The 16,688-nt window shown below is 46.1% G+C and overlaps 1 protein-coding gene across 1 annotated transcript in view; it reads left to right on the top strand.

Moving 5' to 3' along the window:
• LEO1 (LEO1 component of Paf1/RNA polymerase II complex) overlaps nt 1-16,203 on the top strand; it is a 271,615-nt gene extending 255,412 nt beyond the window's left edge. Inside the window, exon 12 of the mRNA XM_085644182.1 lies at nt 15,749-16,203. Coding sequence (XP_085500308.1) covers nt 15,749-16,072 — 324 coding nt within the window. The 3' untranslated portion in view covers nt 16,073-16,203. The remainder of the gene's footprint in view (nt 1-15,748) is intronic.
• Nucleotides 16,204-16,688: the final 485 nt, after the last annotated feature.

The following is a 16,688-nucleotide window of genomic DNA, read 5'->3' as shown; positions in this document are numbered from 1 at the left end:
GGAAGGTCTCAAAAGAATTATTCCTCCCAGATTACCGCCTTCTCCAGTGTGGAATCTAAATATTTTTCTAACAAGGCTCATGGGCCCTCCATTTGAACCTATGCATAAATGCGAACTGCAATTCCTTACATGGAAAGTGGCTTTCCTTATCGCAATCACATCCCTGCGAAGGGTAAGTGAGCTACAGGCCTTAACTATTCAAGAACCATTCCTACAACTACATCGTAACAAAGTGGTTCTTAGGACAAACCCAAAATTCCTACCAAAAGTCATTTCCCCTTTCCATCTTAACCAATCAGTCGAGCTGCCAGTCTTCTTCCCTAATCCAGACTCAGTAGCTGAGAGAGCCCTTCATACCTTAGATGTTAAAAGAGCCTTGCTTTATTACATCGACAGAACCAAACTTTTTCACAAAACCAAACAACTGTTTGTTGCTTTCTCTCCACCACATAAAGGCAACCCCATTTCAAAATCAGGTATAGCCAGGTGGATAGTTAAATGTATCCAAATATGTTACCAAAAAGCTAAACGCACTCTTACAGTTCCCCCTAGAGCGCACTCCACACGTAAAATAGGGGCTTCCATGGCATTCTTAGGGAAAATTCACTTAGAAGATATTTGCAAAGCAGCCACATGGTCTACCACACACACCTTCACAAAACATTACTGTGTTGATGTGCAATCCAAACAACAAGCTTCAGTAGGCCAAGCTGTCCTAAAAACTCTATTCCAAACTGCTGCAACAGAATATGCTACTTACCAGTATGCATCTGTTCTTGGCATGTAGAGCTGCAGAGCCACACACGCCCACCCACCTCCCCGGGACCTGTATCTGTTCCAGCATTGTCTTAATTAGACATTACACATGGACATCCTTTCTCTTTATTCTTATACACTCCATCATTTCCCATCATGGCGAAAAACAATCTGAGGATGGAGTGGATGCCCATGCGCACTGTTGTCCAGAGGAGGAGTCACCTATCTCGTGACCAAAAGGCTTCTTGCGAAGACAACAACAACCTGCAATCATCCGAGCCCAACACCAGATGGGGATCTTATCCTAAGTGTGTGGCTCTGCAGCTCTACATGCCAAGAACAGATGCATACTGGTAAGTAGCATATTCCTTCTACCTCGACAACTGCAACAACCCCGACTCCGCCACTCTCCTCAATAACCTTGCCATCCTCGGACTGAAGCGGCTGGTCAACACGCCCACTCGTAGAGCTGGACACACCCTCAACTCCATCTTCGTAGGAGGAACAAACATCCGCTTCAGCCACACCACCCAGCCCCACTGGACTGATAATCACTGCGTCCATTTCACCTTCAACACCACCACCGCACCCAACTCCCCCCTCCCCTCCCCCCCACATCCACCACGAAGGAACTGGAGTAAGGTCACAGAGGAACTCCTCAACAACACCCTCCTCCAAGTCCCCTCTTGCGCCACGACCGACACCAACTCCGCAGCCAAAGAATTTCACCACTGGATCTCCTGCTGCGCCGACAAGCTCGTACCCCTCCTCCACCCTACCAATCAACACCCTCTGAAGGCCGCCTGGTTCACCACAGAACTCCAAAAAGCCAGGCGTTCCTGCAGACGCCTAGAGAAAACCTGGCGGAACCAGAAAACCACGGAAGCGCAAAACAACCACAGGAGCGCCCTGAAGGAATACCATCAGCGCATAAGAGATGTCAAACGGACCTTCCTAAGAGACATAGTCCAGAACCATGTGACCAATGCCAAGGAACTGTTTAACGTCATACAGCGGTTCACCAAACCCCCCAGCGAAGCCACGGACGTCACACCTTCCCAGGAACTCTGCGACAAGCTCCGCTCCTACCTCCATCTGAAGATCCAGGCCCTCTACGACAACTTCAGCGAACAGACGCCAGACACCACCCCCCACTCACCACCGCAGACAAGCCAATCGTCACGACCTGGAACCCCGCCACCATCGAACACATCACCGCGACCATGAAGAAAACCCACTCAGGGGCCCCAACAGATCCCTTCCCACCGCACATATTCTACAGGGCCGCCGTCCTCATCGCACCCGAACTAGGACGGACCATCAATGCCTCCTTTAGATCCGGCGTCTTCCCAGATGACTGGAAGCGGGCAGAGGTGAAACAACTCCTCAAGAAGCCAACGGCCGACCCAACCGACATGAAAAACTACCGGCCCATCTTCCTCCTCCCCTTCGCGGCCAAAGTCACAGAGAGACTCCTAAACGCCCAGCTGACCGCCTTCATCGAAGAGAACTCCATCCTAGACGCCTCACAATCTGAATTCCGCAGCAACCACAGCACCGAGACCGCCCTTCTCGCCGCAACGGACGACATCCGCATACTACTCGACCAGGGACACACTGCGGCCCTTATCCAACTTGACCTCTTTGCAGCCTTCGACACTGTCTCTCATCGCACACTCGCAGCCAAACTTCACGGCGCGGGGATTACAGGAGCCGGTCTCGACTGGATCCAATCCTTCCTCTCTGGCAGAACCCAGAGGATCAGACTCCCTCCCTTCCTCTCCGAACCCACTGACATCAACTGCAGAGTACCCCAAGGATCATCGCTTAGCCTGACACTTTTCAACATCTATATGGCCGCCCTCGCAGCCATCCTCAGACTGCATGGGCTCAGCATAGTGTCCTACGTCGACGACACCCAGCTCATCCTCTAGCCCGTGAAGAACCCCGAAGACACCAGACTCTACTTCCACGAAGGAATGAAGGACATCGCAGCTTGGATGAGAGGCAGCTGCTTGAAGCTCAACTCAGAGAAAACTGAGGTCCTTATCCTAGGCCCCTGCACCTCCACCTGTGACAACACCTGGTGGCCCTCCTGGTGGCCCTCCGTCCTCGGAAAGCCACCCACCCCCAATGACCATGCATGAAACCTCGGCATCATCCTTGACTCCTCCCTCTCCATGAACCGCCAGATCAACGCCGTCGCCTCCACCAACTTCAACTGCGTGAGCATCCTCCGCAAGAACTTCAAATGGATCCCCCCCCGATTGCAGAAGGACCATCACCCACGCGCTCATAACCAGCAGACTACGGCAACGCCCTATACGCCATAATCAACAGGACTCTTCTACACAAACTCCAAACCATCCAGAACGCCGCAGTCAGACTGACTCAACGAGAGAGTTTCCTTCCACATACCCAAGAGGAACCTCCGCTCCGCCGACCGTGTCCTGGCAGAGGTCCCTCGCATCCGCAGAAAGAGAGCAGGCGGTATAGCTTTCTCCTACATAGCAGCCAAGACATGGAACGAGCTCCCTGTGAACATCAGACGCTCCCCGACCCTGCACACGTTCAGGAAGGACCTCAAGACCTGGCTCTTCGACTGATCCAGAACTGTCCCCGCCTGCCCTCCAGCACCTTGGGACCCTCACGGGTGAGTAGCGCGCTTTAAAAAACCCTGATTGATTGATGCCCTTAAGTTTTCTTGGTGCCCCAGGGCTACATAAACGTTTACTGCTGCTTGGTTCTCCGGCTCAATGATGTAACCTCTGAATTAATATGGACTCTTTTCAAGACTGGTTGCATACCCGTCTCCATACACCCCTATCTCTGGGGTGTAGATTTCTAAATAACTTGGCTTGTTTAGATATAGATTCTTAGGACCAGTTCGATGCAAGAGGTACCCAACTTCTTGGCTCAAATGTATCCATTCAGCAAATAATATGATGTCTATGACTAGGGTGCCAATTTAAAGGCTTTCTGTTTACTCTTCTGAGGTTATCTTCATCTCATAAGCCCCAGAGACATGTTACCTCCTCTATCAATTCCTCCTGAAACACCTCATTCAGATTTGTATGTGCATCTCACTGCCAGCACACCCATACTGCCTCGGTCCACCAATGGTTGCTTGCAAAAAAATTGCCGATTTTTCACACACTCTCAGCTGCTTTCATTCTAACAATTTTAATTCTGTTGGACAAATGTTAGGCCTGCTTTTAAGAACGTAACTTTAAAAATATTGTTGTGTTTGTGTAACTGTGGGGAATTTGAGTCCGATTACGAGGGGGGCTTTCCTCACTTCCTGCTTCTACGGTCAGCCAGTGAGAGACGCCATTTTGAGGCAGTGCGCGCTCTAGTTTTTCTGGCTGCCGGGCCCATAAATATGCACGCTGCGCGGATACGCGCAGCGGGCGCGCCGAAGGCGCACCTAAGGCAAGCCCGTCTGTGCCAGTCAGCGTCCCGGAAGCGGCCAGGGCCAGCTACTCTGCCCGTTGGCCTACCGCCGTAATGGAGAGAGTGTGCTATACAAGAAAGGCACTTCGGTCACTCCGCTTACCAGCATGCAACTCTTATTGCCAGCTTGACTTGCTGTCTACTCAGGACAATATCTCTGCTGCGTGTGGCTTCAGGTTGTGCTCAGACCCTTCTATGTCTATGCAATTTCCTGCTTCCCCGTCGCCTCCAGGTCGCCGCCAATCTTGGCGGCTTTGATTCATGTGCGCTCTCTAAAGAAGCACCACTCTGATGTATTTGAGCTTCTCTCGGATAGACCGGTGGACCTACTGTTTATTACAGAAACTTGGTTGGACAACACATCTGACCCGTTTGTCGCTCCGGCCACCCCTGAGGGCTTTAAGATTGCCAGGGCAGACCGCCGTACAGGGGGGGGGGGGGGTAGAGTGGCTATCATGTATAGGGACAAATGGGATCTCATTAGGGGAGACACTAATGCATGGTGTGACAGCGAAGCTTTGGATTTCAGCATCAGGTTTTCTGCCCATTTTATGTTGGGAGGTTCTCTGATTTATCGACCCCCTGGCCATGCTAGGTCCTTTTTGCAATCATGGGGCGATGCAGTGACTTCCAGGGCGTTTCAATTCTCTCAGTATGTGGTCCTAGGGGATTTGAATATTCATCTTGACAAGTCTGATTCAAATGATTCACTTGCTTTTTGTGACATACTTCAGCTTGCCCAACTTTCTCAATAGGTCAATCTCCCTACACATCAAGGAGGCCATATTCTTGACCCTATTTGTTCCAATTCTCTATCACAGTTGAGGATCCTCTTCCAGTCGCTTGATCAGACCACTGTCTCACCCATTTCTCCTGGGAGGTAGACTCTGCCTGTTCTTCTGGCCCCTGCTACAGGAAACCAGCTTTTAAAAGAATAGAACCCTCCAAACTCGCTTCGGTTCTGTTGGCTTCTAGGCCCGCACTTACCCCGGATCTTGACTGGAGCCTTGCGGGATTCCAACTCCATGAACATTCTTGCCACACCGACCTCGTCCAGGTTCTCCAGGGAATCGCCTTCCAAACCCTGGTTAACCCCTGACTTGTCCGTTCTTAAGCAGGAGTGCAAAAAACTTGAACGTGCCTTGCGTCGTAGTGAGTATTGTCCCCTGGCTAAGCGCACTCTCAGGGGCAGGCAAAAAACCTACTATGATGCGACAACACAGGCTAAGAAGCATTATTATGCAGCCAGCATTGAACAGGCACATAACTCCAAGGAGATCTTTTCTATAGTTCAGAGTTTTACGTCCCCCGCAGCACAATCGTGCTCACTTCCGGCCACAGAGGGCTGATGTAATAAATACTCTGTCTAATTTCCTCATGGATAAAATACGCACGATTCAGGCGAATTCACTCCCTGCCCCGGTCCTCCCTTTGACCCTTTGCTTGGCGCCACTTTGCCTGTTGCCCCCAGGCATGCTCTGCGGGCTTTTTCTTCCGTGGATTTGTCTACCTCCCTTAAAATCCTGAAGGGCTTGAAATCTGGTTCGCCCGCTGACCCTTGCACGACTAGATTGCTAGCCGCAGTCGCGGAGATTATTAACCCTGAAGTAAATTCCATCATAAACGCCTCCCTTCTTGAGGCTCATGTACCAGAGGTCTGCAAACAGGCAAACATCCTCCCCCTTCTGAAGAAAACCACCCTTGATCCCATGATCCCAGGGAACTATCACCCCATCTCCCTCCTGCCCAGCTTAGCAAAAGTCTGTGAAAAGGTGGTGACCAGACAACTTAAGGAGTTTGTTGAAGGGTCAGACGTCTTGCATCCAGCCCTGCCTGGGTTTAGCTCCTCTTATAGCACAGAGACCGCACTGGTGGAGATTTCCGAGGCCATTCGCGAGTGTCTAGATGCCAGGGAGAGAGCAGCATTAGTAATGCTCGACCTATCGGCGGCATTTGACACGGTCCCGCACTCACTGCTGCTTGCCCGGCTCACTGAGATTGGTGTTTCTGGCGCCGCCTGGGGCTGGCTGAGGTCCTTCTTAGAAGGGCGGGCTCAACAGGTATGGCTGCCGACGACCGCTTCAACCCCGCAGCCGGTCACCACTGGTGTCCCGCAGGGGTCTTGCCTGAGCCCCCTTCTTTTTAACATCTACATTACTCCTCTGGTCTATCTCGCCGAGGACTTGGGGGCTAAGGTGATAGCCTACGCAGACGACACCCAGCTTCTCTTTACCTGGGAAAAGAATGAGTATTCTGTATCCCTTGTTCAGCACTCTTTGTCTTTGGTTTTTGAGTGGCTTGCGGCCGCTCAACTCAAATGTAACAAAGACAACTCAAAGATCCTACTCTATGGTAAATTCCCGCCTGGCTTCAGAGACACGATCTGGCATCCTGGGTTCCCCTTACCAACCTCCAATGGAAAATCCGCAAAGAACCTGGAAGTGTGGTTTGAGGCTAACCTTTCCTTCTCTGCTCAAGTAAAGAAGCTCTCAGGCAGCTACTTTGGTCTCCTTAAAACATTAAGGAGTTTTCTCCCTCTCCTCCCTAGGCCTGCCAAAGAGACGGTCATCCAAGCCTTGAGCCTCTCCCAATTGGACTACGCAAATGCTTTGTATGTGGGCATCCCAGGATACTCTTTGAATAGACTCCAGGACATTCAGAATGCGGCCGCCAGGCTTCACTTGCGAATTCCCAAGAGGAGCAGCGTGCGTGAATATCTCCGCTTACTCCACTGGCTTCCCGTGATGGATCGGGTCAAATTCAAATCCCTGGTTATTGCCCATCGAGCCCTCTATGGTCATGGTCCCGCCTATTTACAGAAGCGGTTTTCCTTCTATGTCCCGCTGAGACAACTGCGCTCATCGGCTCTTCTCTTAGCTAAAGCGCACCGCTTCACCCGCCACAAGATGGGCGGCTGCTCCTTGGCCGTCAAGGCTGCCCAGGCTTGGAATGCCCTTCCGTTTCTATTGCGCAATACCCAAGACCCGTTAGCCTTCAAGAAACTTTTAAAAACTCACCTTTTCCCCTAATGATAGTGTGACAGTTCGGTGACTCCTCCTGGATTCGCGCCGGGACACTCCTCGGAGTAGCTGTGCGCGTTATAAGAGTAAATAACATAACAGAACATAACATTCTGGATTTCTAGAGGCACTCTGTCCTGACTAAAGGGTATCATTGTTTGGATGCTGCAAGTGGATTTAGTCTGTTTTTCAGATTCCGAATACATACACTCAGATTAGTTTTTCAGAGCTGCTTCAGTGAAAACAAAAATACTCTTCCCAATGCTTTACTGTCCACTCAGACCTCTCCGATTCAGTGCTCATCTCTAGCAGTAAACAGTGATGCATTGATGGGTCTTAAACTCCATTCCCTATACTTAGTGTAATATCCTTTTACAGATAATTCATTGCTGTCTTGTGAAATTCAGTGCTTGCCTGGTTGAAAGGAACATTGATAAAAGTAGCTCTGACCATAGACCTAACATATGTCAGAAAGCAGCAGCAGCAGACGCGTACATTTTTTCATTGGGACAGGTTTTTCCTATACCCACTATTAATGACAAAGGTTCTCTCAGACTTTTACACTGAGCAGGAGATAGTGTTCCTTAATTCTGTCCAAATCAGTTCAATGACCCTGCGCACGGTGGCACAATTAAGAATTGTACCACCAAGAATTAAGACTAATTGGCTGTAAAACACCAGTGGACAGTCTTGGGGAAATGTCTCCAAGATGCGGATTGATCATTGGGTGCGGCTCTTATTGTTGCAATTCATGGATGTTGCTTTGTTATAGCGGACATGCATTTATTTTAGTTTACTTGATTTAGTTTTCCCATTGCAGTTAGCCAATACTAAAAATTGTAACATCATTTCCGGCGTGAGGTAGAGCATTCATTTTCTGCCTCTTAGCAACAGCTGAGAAGGCATGTTGCAACTATGTGGAAATGAACCCCAGCAAATCAGAATTTATGGTGCTAGGTGCCCATGAATCCCTCTGTGCAATGGGGAGCTCTTCCCCACAGCGCAATGTGTCACTGTTTTATGTTGTAACCAATACAGAGGGACAAGAGGAGGGGGCCTTTTCCACTCACACAGGAGTGGGAGGTCCAGCATAGACAGTGGCCTGACAATATGTTTTATACAGTGATTATGCCGTTCCTCATTAGCAGGAAAGTACAGAGCCAAGGTAGATAAGAATCCCACAAGTCCCTAGACCTGGGATCAATGTAGGGGATTAATAGATCGGATAATATTGCCCTCACACACCCTTGCAGGTGTCATGCTTCATCATCTGGGCTGCTCCTCGTCGGGTCGGCAGTGCAATACCCGACGGGCTCTCTATAGTAGGGGCTCTTTGTCGGAGATCTTTTTATCCGAATGCCGTGTGGTGAAGTGCGGGTGAGGGGGCCAGCTAGTGTAGATAAGATGCAGTGAGTTTAAAATAGGGTTGGGAATACCGAAGGAAAGCAAGTATTTATTCTGGGGGTTTCCTACCCTAAATAAAAACAAGAACTGAGGTATGAGTTTGAGTGTAATGTCTCATGTTGTGTCATACCTAGTATTTAAGTGTTGGTCAACATGTTTCTCGCTAATGGAACAATCTCCTCGCGATCCTTCAGGACCTAGAAAAGTGATAACTATCTACATCTAAAAAGAAGGTGGTAAGTTTTCTACTCCCGGAAGTTGTGTCATAATGTTTAAAGTACCTGACTTTTACCTGTTGTTTGGGAGACAAAATATATACAAATCGTTCAGGTTGAAGTGGTATAATCAAAATATAAGCACAATCTAGCAGTGACTCTTGTTTCTCATCTAAAACACACGTGAAGTGAGCGTGATTATGTCGAGCGATTAAAACATTCCTATTTGGGAAGTAGATGGTGGGTTTCCACAGTGGAACAAGGCATGCTTTTGCTTATTCATCCCTGATTTTCGGCTGATTCAACAATGCTATTGATTGTAGGCCTTGTTCCTTAATAAAAAAGATCCAAAAACCCCCTACTTTTACATTCTTCCTAAAATTCACAAGGGGGTGATCCCAGTACCAGGGAGACCCATTGTCTCGGGTATAGGCTCAGTTTTGGAACCTCTATCACAGTTTTGTGATCATTTCCTACAACCGTTGGTAAAACTTGTACCTTCATACTTACAGGACACCACGGATGTATTACGTTTACTTCAGGAATTCCCACAGGCCCACGATATTGATTTCCTCATCACCCTAGATGTGGAAGCACTTTATACGAACATCCCACAGAGGGCCACTCTTGAGGTGATTGAGGAAGATCTAAATCAAGCCACCTGGGAGTCATTGACACCTCCCTGCTTTATCATGGAATGCGCAACACTGGCTCTGACTGAGAATTTCTTCAAATTTAAGGGTCAACTTTACCACCAGACCCAAGGTACTTCCATGGGGAGTACCTTCGCCCCTAGTGTGGCCTGCCTCTATATGGCAGCCTTTGAGAGACAATACATCCACCACGACTCCAACCCTTACCGCGACAACATCATGGAATGGAAGCGGTTTATCGATGATATTCTCATCTTTTGGAAAGGAAACACAGAAACCCACAGGGATTTCATGAAGTGGATTAATAATCTTAACCCATACCTGAATTTCACCATCACTGTCTCACCCACACACATATCCTTTCTTGACCTCACTATTAGAATCGAAGGAGGTCACTTGACTACCACTAAGTACAAAAAAAGCACGGATCGCAATAGCCTCCTTCATTTCAACAGCCACCATCCAAAGTCACTTAAAGAAAATCTACCCTTCAGACAATTCCTTAGGATAAGAAGGAATTGTTGCACGGTGAATGACTAAAAATCAGAATCTGAGACCCTTGCTATGAATCTGACCGCAAGAAACTACCCTCCTAAAAGCGTTGCACTGGCAAAGAAGCGAGCACGCAATAACAGAGAGGCCCTCCTGGAACCCAGAAACCAGAATATGTCTGAATCAGATACGCTTACCTGCGTCACCACATTCACACCTATGTCAAATAGACTCACCAAGGTACTAAAGAAACATTGGAGTATCTTGAACACTGGTTCCTTAAACTTAGAACAACCTCGTTTCGCGTTTAAACGCTCTAGAAACTTAAAAGACATGCTAATCCACACAAGACCTAAACCGAAAGATACCATGAGACAGAATACCCTATGGCAGTTACCAGCAATCACCGGACACTACCCTTGTGGTTCTTGTACGGCTTTCGCCTTCACTCCAGTACATAAGACCATCACACTGAACCAGACATTCATCTGGGAAATGAGAAGTCGCACTAATTGCAACACAGCACATTGTATTTATTTATTGACATGCCCTTGTGATCTCTACTATTTGGGCATGACCACGCGTCCAATTAAATTGCGTATCTCGGAACATCGCAGCAGCTTTCGCTGCCGCAAAAACAACACTAAAATGTGTACACACTTTATAGAAAAAACACGCTCTCCGGACTCTCTGAAATGGGTGACCCTGGAGACTACACAGAATTCTTCGAAAACCAGCCTATTTACGAAAGAACAGCGATAGATACCCCGTCTATCCACACATGATAAAGGCCTTAATGATGATATTCCTTGGAGCAGTATCCGGATCTAAGAATAACTAGAATCCCCATGATAACACTACACATATCACAGAGCCTCTCTTTGACATTAAGGGAAGACATATGAGCACCATTCCATTTGGCTCTCGTCCCATTGATTTTAATCAACACAGTACTATCCTTATAAGTTTACACCTGACTTATGGATATCTGACATGAAATGTCTTCTTTAATTACCCTGCTATATTAAGTCCCCACCTTTAGACTCCATTTTGGTTTTTAACTCTTGTGGTATTTCCATTGTGGATAGCATCTAATTGAAGACCACTGTCATAATAACTTCTATGACATAACAGATCACTTTTACGTATTTTCAAGATCTTTCTAATAACAATTTCGTTATCTAAAACTCGGAGTGGTACCGCAACATATGGCGTTTCTGCTCCAAGAAAAGGTGGAATTACCATTCACCAGTACCGACCTATAAACCAATAAATACATTATTTTTGGTTCCCCTGAACCTTCTTTACTTTTACTTCGACGTAGAACTACATTGAGAACTACGCTGAGACCATCTACATTGAGTAGTGATTCATTAGCAGAAATACAAGTTTAAGATGGCCGCCATACTAACCGCACTATCATTGAAACCTTCGTCTCCACCCACAGCTACAGACACGTGGTAAGCGCCTTAATTTAAACCCGAGCTTGGCCCATAACACTCACCTCCCGGGACTCGGTGGACAGGGCAGGTCATTAATCCTGCATTTTGCGCCAAAACTGTAAGTAAAACGCGATACCGCGTTACTGCCACCGCTATGGTTTTCAACTTAATACTGAATTGAGTTCTCCCGTAATCACTTGTTTCTGCGACGCTCAGGGGAGCTAGGGGCTCAGACTGCAACAATAGTTTCACACGCTAAGACAAGAAACCAAGGGGGGCGGATTACAAGCTGACATAACAGGCATCTAAAGAGCAGCATCCGCACAGAGTTGAGCTACCTTGTTACCTCTTCTTGATTCTCTTTGAAACATATGCCACATTTCAACGTCTATCACTGCATAAATAAGCGCAAACAATGATAAATATAACTCCGCTGAAAGCATCGGCAAGTGATTACACCATTTCCTTTCGCTAACAGCCAGGTTAGCATAATCTGACCAAAAAATGTTCTACATTTATGCAACCTTCGGTAAACCAACCACCACTGTTTCCACCTTGTTTTTTCCTACGTCACACACCTCTTACAGAGAGTAATGGCTCGAGCTAGTCATACGCCCCTTACTATCCCATTGTGTGAACCTTTCTACTTTGTTCTAGTCCTCAGTCGACACACCAACAAATTACTGAGGGCCCTCTAGGGCTTCTAAGAAGACTAGCTGTATGTAGAACATCAATCAAGGATAAATAATGTATTTGACTTTTCTGTACAGCTACCTTAGATGAATGTTATCTCTCTATTTAGTCCTATAAATATAGGAACCATGCGCTATGCTTACCCCACCGGGTACTGTTGAAGCCTGGGGTTTTACTGAATAGGGTGAGTACCTTATTAAACTTCTGCCGCATCATGGTTTTTCATAGGGGCCTAGAGTCACACTAGCTCACTGTGGAGACCCACCATCTGCTTCCCAAATAGGAATGTTTTAATCGCTCGACATAATCACGCTCACTTCACGTGTGTTTTAGATTAGAAACCAGAGTCACTGCTAGATTGTGCTTATGTTTTGATTATACCACTTCAACCTGAACGATTTGTATATATTTTGTCTCCCAAACAACTGGTAAAAGTCAGGTACTTTAAACATTATGACACAACTTCCGGGAGTAGAACACTTACCGCCTTCTTTTTAGATGTAGATAGTTATCACTTTTCTAGGTCCTGAAGGATCCCGAGGAGATTGTTCCATTAGCGAGAAACATGTTGACCAACACTTAAATACTAGGTATGACACAACATGAGACATTACACTCAAACTCATACCTTAGTTCTTGTTTTTAGTTAGGGTAGGAAACCCCCAGAATAAATACTTGCTTTCCTTTGGTATTCCCAACCCTATTTTGAACTCACTGCATCTTATCTACACTAGCTAGCCCCCTCACCCGCACTTCACCACACGGCATTCGGATAAAAAGATCTCCGACAAAGAGCCCCTACTATAGGGAGCCCGTCGGGTATTGCACTGCCGACCCGACGAGGAGCAGCCCAGATGATGAAGCATGACCCCTGCATCGGTGTGTGAGGGCATTATCCGATCTATGGATCCCCTACATTGATCCCAGGTCTTGGGACTTGTGGGATTCTTATCTACCTTGGCTCTGTACTTTCCTGCTAATGAGGAACGGCATAATCACTGTATAAAACTCACTGTTTTATGTGCCTAGATCAAATTTGAGAGCAGTCCTGATATGCAATTGACTCCGGTACCCCAAATGTATAATGTTGTTAAAACAGGTTTCCATTTGATATGAATTCTGCAGCAAGTCGGGATAATATTCCACAGGTAAGTCTGTTGATGTTGAAATACAATTCATTTTGAATGGCACACTGCGCTGTTGACTGCGTTGGTCCTCATTCCACTCCAAGGGATTTATGGCCTCATTTAGGTTGGACCGCTGTCCTGCCATTGGTTACCTCTGCCAAATTGATGACAGGTGGCCTATTGATATTATGGTTTCTCACTGCTTTTTTCTTGTGGTTTATCATTTGTTAAGCACATAGTACAGTAGCAGCTTGATGATGGGGACTGGGGGATAAGGGGGGGTCGAGGGGTGGGGCAATATCTGTTGCAGCATTGCATGTTTGACTTTGCCACATCAGACTTTGGGTCCATTCCCAATTTCAGGTTCCCTCTTAACTCCTTTACCTTTCATATCAGTCTTTAACAGAAAATTGTAAATGGAAGCTAATCTGCTATACTATATCTGGTGGCCAGTCCAGATTTCAGCTACTTCACCACAGCCCAATGATGGATCTGACACAGCATCCTCCGTTTGGTCTTTAACCTTCTGCTCTCTAAGTGAAACGGGGAATGCAGAGGAGTGCTGGCAGATCTCTGTCGATTTTTGGCGGTAGTACAGGTTTCACCCTTTTCTAAATCGATTTGTCTGTGCCCCCGAATGAGAAAAATACACTGTAGTGCCTGATAATACCCTATTCAAGCATTGTCTGTGAAATTCACTCTGGGGTCCCACTGACTGTTTAACATGAAGTGTTGTGACTCCTAATATTCTGTGGTGAGGTGGGCATACCTAGGTAGATCTCTTTAGTCCTAAAAGGATTTATTCATAGTGTGCACTCTACAAAGGTAAATGCTAAAAATACCTCAAACATTTTACATCAGACATCCCTGCTTTATTAATGTATTAATCTAGTAAATTCTCTACCTCATATATACATGTGTTATCAGTACCTTAGTTATTGTATTGTGTGTGTGGTTAAAAGAATGCTCTAGTTATTTATATGCCAAGCTGCAAGAAAATGGGTTATCGGTTGTGAAGTATGTGCGCCCTGCCCAAGTAATGAGTCACAAAATACTGTCAAGTCGAACACCATTTCAGTAGTAAAAACCTGTGCTCAGCTACTTGTAGCCATAGCACAGACCAGACAGGCTTAACTTAGGAATATGTACAAAGGTTTTAGCAACACTAAAACAGTTATAAGTCAAAACACTACACAATAAATATTCCACAACCAGTTTCTATGACTTAAGAAAAATATTATATGAAAAATTACACCAAAATAAGTACAACTCAATCAGGGGGATTAGAAATAAGAAGTTTTAAAGCAAAAGGTTCTAAGCAAAAGGAAAGCATCAACTACTGTTTAGGTACAATTTCAGGCTGACAATTCTGGAGCAGAGCAAAAAGAACTATTTATGGACAGAATGCAGAACAATGTCATACATTCACCCCAGTACAGAGATCTGGGCCTAAATCCATCATTTTTTTGCTCACCATGCCATTTCAGTTTGGATCCAGCCATATGCAAAGATTCTGGAGCAGAGATCAGATACACAAAGCATGTTGGCTTGGTCAAATTACGCAGTCTGTTTTTTTTAAAGGCGAGATTGTTGTCCGGCAGGGCAAGGTTGAAGGCTATATCTGACAGTACTTTCAAATCTGAGTAGCTGCTGGGCTAGGTCCTGCAAAAGCGGTTAGGTTTGGTGGGAAGAACTCCCAGTGTGAAAATTAAACTTTTGCTGCAGCCTATGCCCTCTCGCTTGGAGGATACTTTTTGCACCTGTGCCTGGTCATGATTTCTACCTTTGGTCTCTTTTTTTGGAGCTGCAAGTCCAGCATGGCAAACCTTAAGCTGTACCTGACATAGTTCTTCTGGATTCGGACACAAGGGAGGTACTTCTGAAACTCCGGATGTCTTGAAAGTCCCAACTTTTCAGACTTCATTTGGCAGTTCCTCGTAGCTGCTTCTAATGCTTTGAGGACCACAGCAACAACACTTAGAGGCCAGGCACCACTCTAGCAAATGCCACCAGCCTCCAGGCCTGTTGTAGTTCTAACTGGTCCACTGGTCACTGCACAAAAAAGGCCTTTTTAAACCAACTGACCCTTGGAGTCCTCTTCTTAGTCCTGGGCAGGCTAATTCTAATTAGCCAGCAGGTGCTTCAGGCAGGGAAAGTATAACTTTTAAAACTTTACTTTTCCTATACGTTTATCGCAAATCTATCTTCACCACTAAATTTACATTTTTAAAATATATAAAAAAATAGTGGTTGAACTGGCTTTGTAGCTTACTCAAACCCAAGATAAGGGATCGGCACATTAATTGTACTTTAACTTTTGCTTTATATAACTAGGTACAGCTCTAATAGTTTTGCTTCATCTGGGCATTTCAGACAGCAGTGATGCAGAAATGTTTTACAAATGACTCATCCGGTTCTGGAAGGTGTTCCATTTGCATAAGTAATTTAGGTTTTATTGGTATATATTTTCTGCTATTTTATTTTTTGTTGCAGGAAGGAGAACCCTCTTCTGGAAAGAGAAAAGCTGAGGATGAGGACAAGGCAAATAAAAAGCAGAAGAAATATGTGATTAGTGATGAGGAGGACGATGAAGCAGATGAAGTAGAGAATGGTGAGGTGGAACAAGAGGAGGCAGAGGAGCGGGATGAAGCAGAGGAGCGGGATGAAGCAGAGGAGCGGGATGAAGCAGAGGAGCGGGATGAAGCAGAGGAACAGGATGAAGCAGAGGAACAGGAAGCGGAAGAGCCAGATGAGGCAGAGGAGACAACCAAAGAGAAAGCAAAGGACTCTGATGATGATGATGATGAAGATTTGTAAATTATATATATTTTTAGATCTGTACAGTTGGATGTAAGTAAACTCAGTGAAAAAATGTTGATAAGAGATAACTTTATTTGGTACACAATTTAAAGTTTTATCTGTCAACAATAAACTTGACATGTTTTGTTTTTCTATTGGTTTTCATTTGTTTAGCGACTTTGCTTGGTTTCATTTGCAGGAGTTAACTATTCCTGCTACACCTTTCAATAAGACAATGCTAATGGTGGTGAAAAATGTTTTTCTGCTTTGGTAAGAAGCTGGTGGCTTACTCACTGTACTAGATCTCTAGAGTTGAGTGGACTCTGAGCTACTTCTTGGGGAATCAGAAAATCTCACAACAATGAAGGGTGTTATGCTGTGATGTCTGTCCATACATCAGTTTTCTTCTGATGAATACTTGCAACTGCAGATTTCCCACCATAACAATATCCCCCCGGTGCTAGACTGAAAACTGAGAATATTCTCAGCAATGCATTCGCACACTGATAAGTAGTGCCATGTAGCTTCTTGGTGACTCGAACCACCCTGGAAGTGACAGAGCAAAGCCTCATATAAGCGCTGATATCTCTTTCTTTTGTTCTGCGCTTTTTGGAATGGATCTGGAGCTCCGCTC

The sequence above is a fragment of the Triturus cristatus genome, chromosome 3_1, assembly GCF_964204655.1.
Source record: "Triturus cristatus chromosome 3_1, aTriCri1.1, whole genome shotgun sequence".
Taxonomy (NCBI): Eukaryota; Metazoa; Chordata; class Amphibia; order Caudata; family Salamandridae; genus Triturus; species Triturus cristatus.
The sequence above is the reverse complement of the archived record's forward strand: the minus strand, read 5'-3'. Positions and strand labels throughout refer to the sequence as shown.